Here is a 14,708-nt window from a genome sequence, read left to right on the forward strand (position 1 = left end):
AATAATGCCGAAAACAGACCTCATGCTTTCCCAACGCATGAGAACTCCATAGACACCGGGATGGAGACCATGCATGCGTTTGCTTTTAGTGTCCCAACCAATACCAAAAGGGAAAACAAATGAAGAACCGTAAGAGAGATGGGGCAAGCGACTACTCATACTCCGCCAACTTGGCCCCAACTAACTCCCACACATTCTTCTGCACATCCTCCTTCGGCCCCTCAACATTAACAGTCAATGCATCCCACTCCCCAAGCGGCTCCTCGAGGACCTCAAGCTGCGAGTGCACCATCCCACTCTTCATATAATGCGCCTCACGCTGGTTCACGCGCTGGATAAGCACGCTCTCCGACAACCGCAGGTAGATAAAATGGATCTGGACGAGGGGTGTGCCGTATGCAGCAACGCGCATGACATCACGGTATTTCTGCTTGAGCGCGGAACAGGCGACGATGACGCCGGAGGGTGGGTGGAAGTTATTCGAGTCGGAGGGGGAGAGGGCGTCGATGGCGGCTTTGCGGAGCGAGATTAACCAGTCCCAGCGGTCTTCATCGGTGAGGGGGATGCCTTGGGTCATTTTTTGTTTGTTGGAGGGGGAATGGAACTGTTCTTGTTAGCATCTTGTTGTCAATTTGGTGGTTTAGTGGGAGGGGAGGAACTCACGTCGTCACCCTCGAGAAAGGGACAATTTAATTCCTCCTGCAGGCCGCGACCCACGGTGCTTTTCCCACATCCTGCGGGACCGGTAATGACCCAGATGTGCTGAATATTCCCGACCTGGTCCATCTCCGGCCAGGTTGCGGTAGAGTGGGCTGAGTGATTGAGAGCAACGGGCTTGACGGGAGAGACTAGGGAAGCATTGATAGTCGACGGCTGAGGCCGTTCACCAGCAGACAACATGGTGATAGTGATAATGTAGAAGGGGTAAGGTACGGAGAAAGTGAAAGACAATGATTGGGTATGACGCTGAGGTGATATAGTTCCGGTAGATTTGAACGGATGAACCAGAATGTGAGCAGTGGTAAGGTTTATATACAGACGACGGTATAAGGAAGAGAGAAAAAAAGAGAATCAGAAGAAAGAAAGATGCAAACAGAGCGTTCTTATTCACTCAGCCGTTTCGAATCCGGAAGTGGTGGGGCTGTTCTGGAATGTGGTAATTTATCGATAGTACGGAGAGTGGATTCGAAAAGGGATGCGCCGCCGGTCTGGTTGTTAGTTGCCGATCGATCTGTAGTTTAGGGCCCCTAGTAGTATGTAGTAGTAGATATATTTCGAGTACATGGCTCTATGAAACGGCGTAATGCTCTTTATATTGTGTCTTTGTCTCATGATACTCTCTACTCTATACTCTGCTGAAAAATGCAAAACCCGAAGAGTAGTCACATGACATCATCCTTGACATGCATACCCGCCGTGACTAATCTGGCTTAGTCCGGTACCCCTGCCCGGGGATTCGGGACAAATTTACCGTACGGCCTGTTACCACACCGTATTTTTGTAACAGACCGACGACCCCCCACACTATGCCGTCCCGGGTATTGAGTCAGATGCCGACGCCTTGCGCATATCCGACTTGTCTATGGAGAGAACTTGTATGTATGCTGCCAGGAAAGTACATATGCCGAAATTTTGAGAGATATACTGGTGTGGAGATTGCGCTTTTTAATTGTGAAATTCGGATTGATTTATCCGAATCCATATTGTATTATGGAGTTTCTGTACGGAGTATCTTTGATAATCTCCTCGCCGGACAGTGTGCTCCGGGGTGCAGTACGGATTCCCAACGATATGAAAGGCCCTTCTTGCTCCACTAAGTCTGCAATTGGAGGCCGGAGATATTCCGTTCAACAAGCTGCCCGGGGATGTGATTGCAATTGAAGATCCCGGACGAAACACATCCATTACGGATCCTTGTTCTTCTACTCTGTTAGCCATCGGAACCAAATTTACCGACATTAGGTTCCGGCGGAAAATGAAGTGCCGGATTCTGTTGGTGAAAACTCATGCATGGTGCAGTGTGACGGAATGAAATACTTCTTTCGTGCCCCTCAGGTTATTGATTATCTCGCAAAGTGGGGTAATATGGACCACCCTCTATCTGACCGGTTATGTATTGTGTACCTTGAGGGCCCCTAGTCTTCTATCCTGATGAGTGACGCAGACCGGGTCTTCATCGCCGGATGACAGGCGCATTGACGTCCCTCAAGGATTATGATCCGGGGTAACCCGTGGTCTCGTGGACAATGCGCCGTCACTGAGCATTGCTGTTCGATATCCGGGTATGGCCTCATCTAGGCGGCATTTATAGTCTGCGCACGAGTACGGAGCAACGGGAGTAAACTCGCCTTGTTGGTACGGAATAGGAGTCGGCGGAAAACGATTCTCAGTCCTGTTGTTTTGCGGATTTGCATATAAATCCGCTCGTACGGATATCACCATCGAGGAACGGACAAACATCATGTTTTGATCATGGATTCTTTGTGATAATGGGGCCGAAAGTTAATGTCTAAAACACAAGGTGCAATAGAAAGAGATATAACACTGCAGCTTCTCATATAATCTGCATACTCTCTATCCGAAGATGAAATGTCAACCCCCAACCATCCTGCCTTGGTAATCTCGAAGCCTATGACTATTTGCTCTACTTATATCTTGTACAGGTACTCTATACTGTAGAGATTTATCTTAGTTTGTTTAAGCCCAATGTCCATCGATTTCATCAGCCGCAAGAAGCATAGTTCCGCATACTACGCATATAGTACACTACAAGTATATCAGGCATACCAGGCCATCACCATCGCCCTCACAATGCTTAGACGTACAGAATCGATTACCTTTGCGTTGGATAACGACATTATCCTAGTTTCCCAGCCATCGGTCTAGATTCTCCGTACAAGAGCTGTTGTTTTGTTACAATGAAACTAGACTTACGTAATCCGCGATATGCCAGCTCGCAGCTCGAACCAGCGATGAAGCCTGCCAGCAAGTCCGACGCAGAGACAAGGTCACGCAACATGACCATTCGCTATTAATCGATGCTCGACGACTAACCACGAATCACAACAAGCTTACGGAACACTGTACGATCTTGCCTGGTTCGCTGCGTCTCGAAACGATCTCCCCTCGCCGCCCATCATGACTTCCCTCTTCTTCTCCACCCCCGTCGATATCGATGTCGTTCTCGAAGACAGCGATGAGCGCCAGACGGTCGATGTCAAGCTCGACAAGGGCCGCCGTGAGAGGGCCCCGCTGTACATGGATGGAGAGTCTGTCAAGGGTGCTGTGACGGTTAGGCCCAAGGATGGGAAACGGTTAGAGCATACGGGGATTAAGGTGCAGTTCATTGGAACGATTGGTACGCGATATCCACATGAGCACTATACGCTGGTATTATATGATGACTGACAGGTGTCTGAAGAAATGTTTTACGACCGCGGAAACCACTACGAATTCCTCTCCCTCGTCCAAGAACTCGCAGCTCCCGGCGAACTCCAACACCCCCAGACCTTCCCCTTCAATTTCAAAAACGTCGAGAAGCAATATGAATCCTACAATGGTATCAACGTAAAGCTTCGGTATTTTGTGCGCGTCACCGTCTCCCGCCGGATGGCCGACGTCGTGCGCGAGAAGGATCTCTGGGTCTATTCATATCGCATGCCGCCAGAGAACAACAGCCCGATCAAGATGGATGTTGGTATCGAGGATTGCCTGCATATCGAGTTTGAATACTCCAAGTCGAAATACCACCTCAAGGATGTTATTGTCGGGCGTATCTATTTCCTGCTTGTGCGGTTGAAGATCAAGCATATGGAGCTGTCCATTATTCGGAGGGAAACAACTGGATCTCCGCCCAATCAGTACAATGAGAGTGAGACGCTGGTTCGCTTTGAGGTAAGCTCGTCTTTCAGGTCTGCAAGCTTGACAATGCGTTAAAACCTCGGTTTGGCTAACATGGTGTCACGGCAGATTATGGATGGTTCGCCTTCACGAGGTGAGTATGTCTTTTGGTCTTGACGGCAAAACACTTCTGGATCTTCTCGATGTAAAGCAATGAAAAGCATCGCGCTGACCAAGACTCAGGAGAAACCATTCCCATCCGTCTGTTCCTTGGTGGCTTCGATTTGACACCCACCTTCCGTGACGTCAACAAGAAATATTCGACACGTTATTACCTCAGTCTGGTTCTCATTGATGAAGGTAAGCGCTTGCGTTTGTCTTTTTGTAGAGATTCGGGTCACTCCGAAACTTTGGGGTTGATATGCATTGGTGCCTGAGGCTGTCAGGCTGTCACGGATATCCCACGTATCTTCAGCATCCCATGGCTGCATGGATCAATAACCGATCGGTTATTGACTCCCGGTCCCCGACCTGGTGAAACCCCACGCTATACCTGATACAGATATGGTTTCGCGTGGCTGCCCCACACTCCCCGGGTTTTTTCTCTTTGAAATCTTTTTGGTTTTTCCCGAAGTTTCGATTTCATTACAGGAGCCTCGTATGTATCAGAAGTACGACCGATGCTGACTCGTGTTTACTTTCCAGATGCTCGTCGATACTTCAAGCAATCCGAAATTACTCTCTTCCGCCAGGCTCCCGAGGTCGCTGCTACCCCTCAGATCGCCCAGCAGCAACAAATCCAACAACAGCAGATCCAGCAGCAACAGCAGCCTCTGCCGCCCGGTTCGGCCACTGCTGGACCCGGAAGGGGCGAAGCTTATCAGCAGCAGCAGCAGCAAGCTGTCCCTCCTCCAGCAGCTTAGAGCTTAGAGCTATGTCGATCGGGTTAGGGGTTGTTTCTTCCGGTTGTGCTTCCGTATTTATGACATGTCAGCTGCTCGGAGTGTTCTTACCATCATTCACATGTACTCTTATACCCTGTCCTTATTGTGTTAGCTTCTTTTATCACGACTCGATGTTGTCAGTCGTCGTGTATGATCCGATGGTGTCTTTTTACTTTCGTCTTGCAACCCGAAGTATTGATTTGATGAATGTGTCCATACTTACAAACGAGTATGCAACTTGGACCTATAGTTCTCCGTCTCTCCGTGCATCATGTCAGTAATACACTTCTGTGTCTTCTGTTTTTTTAAGCAATACTTCGTACGTACCATTTGAAGCACAACAAAGTACGGCGTACTACATATAATTATCCCAAGCCCTACCCTACCAACCCATCAGGAGTTGCTGCAGAGATAAAACCCCTATAGGCCTGATGAGCCGGCTGAAACGGCGAACTGAGCTCACTGGTAACTCCAGAATCTCAGTCTAGGATTGAAACAACTCGCACAACTCGCCTACCCGCCACGGTGAGTTGCTTCAAGCTCGCCAGATCAAAGCCCTGCGCTACCAGCCGACAGCGCCACCGCCAGCCTCCCTATCAAGGGCCGGCGTTGTGCTGCGTTGTTAGAGTTGATTTTCAGTATATGATCCAGTTCCTTCCCAGCATACTCAACCAGAGCTGTGTGTGTATATGTATATGTATGTATGTATGTATGTATATGTGTGTGTGTGTGTGTGTGTGTGTGTGTGTGTGTGTGTCCCAGGCCCTACCCAACCACCCAGCCAGGACTCACAATAAGGTTCAACGCCTTTACATGCTCAACCAATCAATCATCACGACGTCTGATCCCTCTAACGACACAGAAAATTCAGGTTGCTTTAACTGCCACCCACTCTCGCCTCAAAGAACAAGCGTCCTGAACGTACTGCGTACCAGTATCCCAGCCAGTCGCAAACCCCACCTACCAACCAGGACCTATTGCAGGCACTTTGTGCACATGACTGATCAGCCGGCCGGCACGATGCCGATTTACTAACAAGCACAGGACTCAGGTGCGCTTGAGCACTCGCACCACCCACTTACCCACCACGGTGAATGCTCAAGCTCTCCGGGTGCTCTGTGTGTCAGTTTCTCGCACTGTACGAGCTTCACTACCAAGGGCCAGTTGCTGTATGTGATTGGTTAGTATGGACGACCAGAGCTGTGTCCCAGGCCCAACCCAATCACAGATCAGACTCACCACCAGGGGACTTCGATGAGTCCTGTCGGGTCTGTTCTGATTGGTCGGCTGGAAACAGTGCGCTGATAGTCCACTGGCAAGAAACAACTGAAGATGAACCTGGTACAACTCGAGAACACCCAAACCAGCTGGTGATGAGGTGCTTTGAACTCCCCTGGGTTTTCTTTTGCTGTACGGAGTGCCTGCTTCTCAGTACATTGTGGCCAGCTGCCCTGTCAGAGACCGGTGTGTGTTGTGTGGCCCAGCTCCTTTCACAGCTATGTGTGGTGTCCCGCAGACCCGTGGCCTACCGCTGAAATCTGGAATTTTTCTTTTTTTTAGGGTAAAAAGAAGAATGTACGATGAGACTAAGTGGTGGAAAGAAGGATGAAGAAGATAAGGGGAAGAGGAAAGAGAGGGGGAAGACATAGGCAGAGGCCAGGCGACAGTGGGTGAAAGCAATAACATCACTGTCCATTCATGGCCATTGAAACTGGCTCGAAACTGAGTCATTTATTATATCAGAATCGAATTTAAGAAGAGCAGGAAATTTTTCATTGTTCACTCATGAGTATAGTACCATAAGAGAATATCTATATACCACAATGACCAACTTCCTGCAGTACCTTCCCCAGTACCCGAAGAACCTCGCCATCGTCCTTTTCCTTCCCTGCTACTTGCACCGCCTTCACAACAAGCGGGTATATCCACTCGAGATGCTTCTTTAGCTGGTGGTCGTCATTTGGTTGCACCAGAGACGCTGCTACACTCCTGACAACTGGAGGTTTTGGAATCGCGCTGGGTTCGCTTCGTAGCTCAACCATACCTTGAAGTAGGTGCAGCAGAGCCCTGCGCGCGGGTGTTGGCTGCGGCATGAGCCCGCGAAGAGGTTGGTCCGCGATATACGCGCGTAGGGATACAGCGCTTCGGAGGATTAGGTATGGTGAGATTGATCGAGCGAGGAGGGTGTGTGGCTCTTGACTGTTGTCAGTGTTCCCTGGCACGGCTGCAAGCTCAAACATTGCATCAGTCAGAACGTATGCCATCTTCGACCGCGTATTTGGGGGAGGTTCAAAGGTTCTCCCTGGGCGGACATCGTATATCCCCTTGAGAGGGCTGTTCGTTAGGGTTGTGTTATCAGGGAGATCAAATCGCTTCGGGGCGTATATGAAGGAAGAGTGGAACAGTGCAGATGCAAAATCCCGTCGAACATTATCTTTGATTACTGCCGCTCCGAGAGATGGGATGATCAAGCTCTTGAGCCTGTCGAAGGCGGCAATATCAAAAGATTCATCCGCGAGCATGTCTGCCATGGAGAGTTCTTGAGTGCGATAACCCTTGGCAGAAACTATACCACGCACAATGTCCACCACGCATTCCCAGAATCGAGATATTTCCCCTTCATTTGACTTATCGTATTGTTTCTCCACATAGGGAATCGCAACCTGGAGTATGTCCAGAGATGTTGTGGTCGCCTTCTGCCACAATCTTGGCTCTCGATCCTTGCCTTGCCATTCGTATTTCTGAGCAACGGGGTTGGAGAGATGTTTCAATGCAATAGCCAAAGACCCATCCGTAAAAACATCTTTCTTGATCCCAAAATCAGCGATATACCAGCGAAGGAGGTCGATTGCATTTTTCGAGAATGCGACAAATGTGGGTCTTCTCGAGTCGCTTCCTGGAATCCATTTTGATAAGGCAGAGTCGACGTAATCTGCAAGAGAAAGCAAAATTTCAGGTTGTGAATCCTCTTTATTCTGGCAAATGGTCTTGGTGGAAGCAATTATCAATGACTGCAGAGTCGAAGAACGGTCTATATCGGGGGAGTATCGAGGAGAGACCGAGTTCCATGCAAGCAGTTTCATGTGTTCAAGGATCCCCTCTATGCGTTCTCGAGTTAGATCATCCTTATGAAGACGATATATTTGTTCGAAGGACCGGAGGTACGCCAAAGCAGAGTCCTGATTGGGGCAATCGAGATCCAGCGAGTCCTCTTTACTAGCCGGATGGCCACTATCCCAAAGTAACCAGGCGGACTCCAGTGCTTGTTTACTAAAACCAGTCGGGCTTTCTACCCTAAGAAGGATGCTCGACAGGCTGGAGAACACCGCTTCACTGAATTCTAAAAGACCCAGGCCAATCAATGTCTGGAAATAGCCTAGAAGCCTTTCCCAGGAACGGTCGAATTCTTCGTCTTGGACAATTGAATCGAAGAAAGTTGTGATCAGTTCAGCAGATCCTTTGATCATCACAACTGTCGTGTCTATCCATGGCTTGAGCTCGTATGAATTTGCCCCGTTCTGTCCTTTCACGACTCTCGTAAGTTCGGCCTCAACATTCTCGATCATTTGAAAGAGAACTCTATTGAGACACAGCCGCCACGCCTTAGCCGATAATTGCTGGCCATATGCATCGAAGATCCTCAGCAGCGTGTGGACTGCGCAGTTTCTGATTTCAGTTCGGCTATCAGTTGCAAGGTCAACAATCCTCAGTAAGAGTAATAACCATAGAGAATTACGAGATACAGAGACATCGTTATCCTTGGCTAGCGCCGCAAGATCTTCTTCTCTAACCGATGCATCGACATGAGATTCAATGGTGAATCGTTCTATTTGCCCCTGGAGAAAGTCCGAAACATTCCAAAAAGACGAGGTCGTAGTCAGCGAGATGTTGAAATCTTGTTGCTGTGAGGCAAAGCCTGAAAGAGAATCCACAAGATCCAAACGGCAAGACGCTGGAAGTAAAGATAAGAAATCGGAGGCTATCAGCTGAAGTGAATTGTAAGCTGCGCGGATAAGGCGAGGCGAATCAGCTAACAACGATACTTTGCCTCCTGACTTCGCTGTGTTCGTCTCTGATGTCTCGGCCATTACCTCCCCAAAGACGGTGGAGATGAGATCAAAGACAAGAGTCCAACCATCTGCAAAAGTTTCTGCATACTGCTCTAAGATATTTTTCAGGATCTCCAGGCTTTGCTCGTGGATCTCGATAACGACAGCAAGATAGGAACCCGGCAGTTTCGAACTATAGAGAGAATCTATTTGCTTTTTCAAGGTCTCCAGGTTCCTCAACTGCCGAGTGTTTCGCAAAGAATCGTCGTCGATATCATTATGCTTCATTGTTTGAAAGACGAGGTTGTTGAGAACTTCGCTGGCTCTTAAACGAAGAGCCTGGCTAACTTCGCCATGCGATGCACCTGATATAAGACTGTCCGTAAGGCTTTGCCACGCACGAAGATCATTCTCATCCAGAGATGACAGTCGCTCCAGGTTCGCTTTAGCTATTTCGTCTGCTTTCTCCAGGACAAATTTCAGTTGTTCATCCTGCGCTTTGAATTTGCCAACTGTGAGCGACACGCGACGGGTGCTCTTGCGCATGTGTCCTGAGCGTCGAAGAGACTGCGAAGATTGAGGCATGTCTGATACTTTCTCTGATGGTTCTGGTTGTGTCGTTTCTTCGGTAAACCGCGAAAGTCTCAAAAGAGCGACTAAAATGTCTTGAAACGAGTTAGTTGGATAAATATTAGTGCTTTCAAACATCTTGTTAGACGCTGTTTGCACGGCAATAATTTCTGCACCAAGGTTCGCTTTGGGCACGTCGATGCCGGTTGCAGCATCCCCAGGGCTATTAGCTGCAGCACTTGATTTCATTGTAGAAACAGACGATATCCCAATCAACAAGTCTGTATCCTGGAGGGTCTCAAGGATAATGGACCAGGCCGACTGGTCTAGAATTGGCCCCAAAGCGATGCCCAAATTCAGCAAAGCACGCAGGCATAAAAGGTTTCTCGTGCTTAATAGCACAGAATGGCTGTCTGAAGTAGCACTTGGCGAATCTGCAGGTAATGGGGAACCGATCTCCGCACCCTTACGCCTTTTCTCAGACGCATAGTTGTTTTGAGAATCAGAAACAGGTGCTGTGGATATTCCTGGTTTAGCACCGCCTGTCTCAGGCGGCATAGCAGCCTTCCCTAGAGTCGTTAAGAACGCGTCTCGGGGAACAGAAAGCCTTAATAGGCCCGCAACATGGGCCAGTTTCTGGAAGGATCGCACTAGGCTATGGTAGAATTCGTCATCCAGAGCTGCATATAAGAATGTCGAACACGTAGCAAGAACAGCAGGCCAGCAGTTCTCAATAACCCCGGCACATGCTTTGATTGCTGAACTCTGCGAGTGGGACTCCAATTCCAGAGGATTGACTGGTATAGACGACTTTTTGGACTTTAAATTATGAGTAACTCTCCAAGAATGCGTCCTTTGAAGATCTGGGGATGACGCAACAGGGGAGCTGGGTTCTGGATCAGGGCTCGTGATTCGATTTTTTCGTTTATGCTTGAACTCAGGAACAGTCAATGGGAGTATGAACTTTGCGAGACCTTCAGCGAACACAGCAATGCAATTGAGTACGAGACTGTAAATATATGTATCCGGGGGAAGTGGTGCATCGGTCTTGTCAAGGATTTCCATGTAAGGTGTGCGGATCACGCTCCACTGGTTGCTGATGCCTGGTACATTTGTATCAGTAGATGGAACGGAGGTTCCAATGACACCCGCCACTCCACCAGCTTCTAGAGTGATTTGTTCCTCAGTAATGGACCTCGAATGTTCCGTACGCGTAGGCACTGTGGATTGGTTGCCGACCCCGATCAAAGACGGTTTCTCGGAGGCCAGACGAACAAGTGAAGCCATATGGTCCTTAATAACACTCTTTCTCCCTTCTTCCCCATCGTATAGTGAGTACATCAGTCGGACTAATCCTGGTTCAGCGTACAAGGATCGGAAAAGTTCCATGCAAATCACACGCTTCCAAGGTGCTGTTCCATCCGGTTCGAGTAAGTGTGTCAACAGACCAAGTGCCATCTCACACTCCGCGGTAAGAAGGGACATATGACGTTTCAGACATACAAGAAGGATGCGGGCAACCCGGACTGTCTGAGCAAAATTGTGCCTCTCGGATAAGAACCTAACGGTCAGTGGCATAAGCCGAGCTCGGAGCACCTGCGTAAGTTCCGCATGTCCAACAAAAAGACTGCCATTATTAACCAGGATGCTCTCAATAAGTTCCAATGTGAATGTTGGGGAGAGTGATTTCATCCGCAGGAATTGCAGTGGTTCGCCATCTACGAGACGGCAGAGATCATCCAAAACCTTGATACTATATTAGTTTGAAATAATTGGCAATTGGGGATTCGGCTCACCCGTAATGCATCATAAGCGAAGCAGCTAATAGTTACTGGACGGTCTTCGACAGTAACGGTTTCATTTGATTTGGACGAGTCAAGTATTTCTTCAAAGTCAGCAAACAGCACCGATTGGTGGGACAATTAAACACCGGCGACTTACTGTCATCAATGGCAATCCTCTCAAATGTCGACATCACAAGTTGCTGTAGTGTGGCTGCCGCAGTGCTGGACACGGCAATGGTTTTGCTTGCCTGCAACATTGCACATATTTCCAATGTGCTCACAAGCAGCTCGCCACTTAACTCATTGGAATAGTGCTGCAACAAAGAAGGTAATGTTTGCAGAATTTTGAGTTGAATGTCCAGACCTTGATAGGGTTAGCATCTCAGCGAATATCGCGGGTCGCCTCGGCGCCATACTCATATTGGTGGTTTCCCTTAACCCATTCAGAACATCCCTCAGTCGCTCAGGTGGTAATGAACGTGAAGCCACCAGTCTCTGTAGGCACACAACTCCGATACCAGCAAGCTTGACATGGCGACTATGGCAAGTTATGATAAATGGGTCGACAAACTTCGGCCTTCGTACCAGGTCTCTTGGTCACTTAGTAACGGGACATCGTAAACAGTGATTGGGGGTTAAGCCCACCAGCCGTTGTCTGGGCCTCTGAAGTAGAAGGCAATGCCTTCAATTCATTGAGAGACGTCTCAGCAGCCTGCGCTTTAAGGTTAGCTTCGATAGTAGATATTTGAATAAGGGAAGATGGCAGACATTTCGCAGGTCAGCATTCTTTCGTTTTGACTCTTGAATGAGATGCAAAAGCTCTGTCTGCAAGAATTGGGAGGACATTTCAGATAAATTGCTGGTTTAGAACATGGCCGACTCGAACTGTGGGTATTGAATCCAAATATACTCCGTCCGGAGTTCTCCAGTCGGAGACAATGGTGAATTGGAGCAATAGGATATTAACCACGCTAGTTCTCACCTGTAATGGCGTTAGAGTATTCAACCCTCTAGCTTTTGAGCAGTTTTCCAGGCAAAGAATCGCCGAAATCAATCTTTAGTCCAGAGGGTTGGTCGATCAATAAAAGCGTCAGGCGTGGCATTTCCAGGAAACGCCAAGGCAGTGATGGTACCCACGTGATCGTTATCATCACGTGGTGACTCGGCGGAGGACCGTTCTGCAGTAGGTAAGTGGGATACAGTGCGTCAGTGCCCCTCTTCCACTCGACGGCCTCTTCTCTTTCTTTTTTTTTTTTTTTAGCGTTGCTTCTACCAACACTTTGCCGTCTACAGCTGCAGTCGATTTCCTAGTTCTGGAGAAATACCCTGCGCTTACAATGTCGGCGAAAGTTCCCAGGAATTTCAGACTCCTCGAAGAGTTGGAGAAGGGTGAGAAGGGTCTGGGAGCAGGTTAGCATGTCCAACTGGCAACTACTATTGATTTACGCATCATTCCGCTGATATAAAACATTTTGGATATACAGAGGCATGCTCGTACGGTCTTGCGGATGGAGAGGATATGATGATGAGCAACTGGAACGGAACAATCCTCGGCCCTCCTCATGTTAGTCTGCCGGTTATGATCCAATGCTTTTCGATTGCCTTATATCGCTGACTTGGGCTGGTAGAGCGTTCATGAGAACCGGATATATAGTGTCAACATCCACTGCGGTGCCGATTACCCTGACAACCCTCCCTCGATCCAATTCATCTCGCGTGTCAACATCCCATGCGTTGACCAACGAAGTGGAAAGGTACATGAACATTACACAACCTTGATGATAGGTAGAATATAGCTGATTCATAATCCAGGTTGATCCTACCAAGCTGCCCTGTCTTGCTCAATGGAAGCGTGACTACACCATGGAGACTGTTCTACTCGAACTCAGAAGGTAATCAGGACCCCATTCATTTATCTGCGGAATTTAGCGATACTGATCTTTTCAGATATATGGCTTTGCCGCAACACAGAAAGCTGCCTCAGCCGGCTGAAGGCTCCAATTTTTAAGTCTCTCCTTTTCATGCATAGTTTAGAAAATCACGAACGTGGAGTATTGCGGTTGGTTTTGCTATTTGTTTCTTTCTCTGTTAACATTGCTAGAGCGTATTTAGTCTATGCATACCGGCAGGCATCGGCGCGGTTTCTTCATTAGTGTACGGCTTCTTTCGCAACCTTTTCTTATGCCGCGATGACTTTATAGTGCTTCCCAGTACCAAAAGTTACTAGTATGCCAGTAAACACCAGTAGATATAGGTTTAAAATCTACAAGTATTTTTATCACGTGACATGTCTGGGGTAATGTCGCTCCGTTTCGGAGATCCGATCAACTTTTTCAGAGCACGCTCTGCAAAATGCGTAGAATCACTGCTCCAAAACTCTCGGGAATCCACCGTTTTGCGTGTAAGCTTTGAAAACTTGCTATCACTGTTTGATTTGCCATCGTCCTAAACAATCTTTCTTTAATCAGGCCTGGCTCTTTACCGAGCACTTCTCCGACAATGCGCAAAACTACCGAGTATTACACCAACCCTCAGCGAGGTCAAACCGACGATACAACAAAAGTTTCACAAATATAAAAGCCTCCAAAGCCCGTCGCAATCACTGAACGCTTTGAACGCTGGATACGAGGTACTCATCTTCAGCCCGGGCAGGTTCACAAACTGTTGCTAAATTCTCCGCCCTCCGAGCAAGGCCCTGGATTTAATACACGTCGCGTCCCGAGGAAACGAAAATACGATCCAACGCATCTCAACGTTCATTTCAGAGTGTGAGTCGGAAAAAGAAACGAACAGTTCAATTCAACGAGCACTGTCCAAGGCGAAGCCCGTAAAACCCAAATCTAAGAAGGAACAGAAGAAAGAAGAAATCCAGGCATTTGAGAAGAGGACCGCGCGACGACACCCAGACGCTGTTCCAATTACTTCCCGTCCCCGGCCAGTTGTGAGTGGGAAACGTCGGGTACCTATCCTGATTAACGCACGCGGCGTTCCCTTTTTGCGTATCAAGAAGCCGCAACCGATGAATCTGAGCGGAGCACTTAGAAGCAAACTCGAGAATCGCTGGAGACGTATTGAACGACGAGAAAGATTGGAGGCGGCGTTAGTGATGGCGAAAGCAGAAGATACTTGGGACGAATTGACGCATAGCGAAGAGCCAGACACTTGGTCCCGAGTGATTTCAGATGCTCTCACAGAAGTAAATGATAAGATCCGCGAATCCGATCTGCAGAACAAGAAGCTTGCAAGAGATATGTGGAATGTGGTTCTTGCTGAACGCAAGTTGGCGTCGGAGGAAGAGAAGAGAACGTCAAATGTATGATCATGACAAAAGCGATCGATTCCGCCGTTGAAATGACATACATCGCCACCAATTTGTACGGCGACCATATAGCCGTCAGGGTATCAAACGAGGGGGTTGTCACCTGGTTATACCTGCGAGATCCAACATCCTCAACCCCTGTGTATCAGGAATCATTCGACCATGTCCCTCGTCGTATCCGCTGATTGTCGAGTTGAAATGC

General features: G+C 48.4%; 5 protein-coding genes across 5 annotated transcripts; 3 read left to right on the forward strand and 2 right to left on the reverse strand.

Moving 5' to 3' along the window:
- Nucleotides 1-151: 151 nt before the first annotated feature.
- Nucleotides 152-900, reverse strand: EURHEDRAFT_404871 (gluconokinase; the record flags this gene model as incomplete). The annotated part of the gene is made up of 2 exons (XM_040780344.1): nucleotides 152-604; nucleotides 664-900. The coding sequence occupies 2 exons, from the start codon at nucleotides 898-900 to the stop codon at nucleotides 152-154; spliced, it is 690 nt and encodes a 229-aa protein (XP_040636392.1).
- Nucleotides 901-2,848: 1,948 nt separating this feature from the next.
- EURHEDRAFT_415064 (vacuolar protein sorting-associated protein 26) lies at nucleotides 2,849-5,121 on the forward strand. Its single transcript, XM_040782592.1, has 5 exons — nucleotides 2,849-3,358; nucleotides 3,422-3,894; nucleotides 3,970-3,994; nucleotides 4,084-4,200; nucleotides 4,546-5,121. Exons 1-5 carry the CDS (start codon nucleotides 3,139-3,141, stop codon nucleotides 4,761-4,763), a joined length of 1,053 nt encoding a protein of 350 aa, XP_040636393.1. The 5' UTR covers nucleotides 2,849-3,138; the 3' UTR covers nucleotides 4,764-5,121.
- A 1,474-nt stretch (nucleotides 5,122-6,595) lies between these two features.
- Nucleotides 6,596-12,033, reverse strand: EURHEDRAFT_461645 (putative endosomal peripheral membrane protein (Mon2); the record flags this gene model as incomplete). Its single annotated transcript, XM_040784733.1, has 6 exons — nucleotides 6,596-11,149; nucleotides 11,200-11,288; nucleotides 11,345-11,551; nucleotides 11,604-11,779; nucleotides 11,811-11,899; nucleotides 11,956-12,033. The coding sequence occupies 6 exons, from the start codon at nucleotides 12,031-12,033 to the stop codon at nucleotides 6,596-6,598; spliced, it is 5,193 nt and encodes a 1,730-aa protein (XP_040636394.1).
- A 371-nt stretch (nucleotides 12,034-12,404) lies between these two features.
- EURHEDRAFT_415068 (E2 ubiquitin-conjugating protein MMS2) lies at nucleotides 12,405-13,484 on the forward strand. Its single transcript, XM_040782593.1, has 5 exons — nucleotides 12,405-12,597; nucleotides 12,672-12,751; nucleotides 12,816-12,941; nucleotides 13,000-13,079; nucleotides 13,135-13,484. Exons 1-5 carry the CDS (start codon nucleotides 12,525-12,527, stop codon nucleotides 13,193-13,195), a joined length of 420 nt encoding a protein of 139 aa, XP_040636395.1. The 5' UTR covers nucleotides 12,405-12,524; the 3' UTR covers nucleotides 13,196-13,484.
- A 55-nt stretch (nucleotides 13,485-13,539) lies between these two features.
- Nucleotides 13,540-14,506, forward strand: EURHEDRAFT_461641 (LYR motif-containing protein; the record flags this gene model as incomplete). Its single annotated transcript, XM_040784732.1, has 3 exons — nucleotides 13,540-13,588; nucleotides 13,656-13,816; nucleotides 13,880-14,506. The coding sequence occupies 3 exons, from the start codon at nucleotides 13,540-13,542 to the stop codon at nucleotides 14,504-14,506; spliced, it is 837 nt and encodes a 278-aa protein (XP_040636396.1).
- Nucleotides 14,507-14,708: the final 202 nt, after the last annotated feature.

This window comes from Aspergillus ruber (assembly GCF_000600275.1).
Source record: "Aspergillus ruber CBS 135680 unplaced genomic scaffold scaffold00025, whole genome shotgun sequence".
Lineage (NCBI taxonomy): Eukaryota > Fungi > Ascomycota > Eurotiomycetes > Eurotiales > Aspergillaceae > Aspergillus > Aspergillus ruber.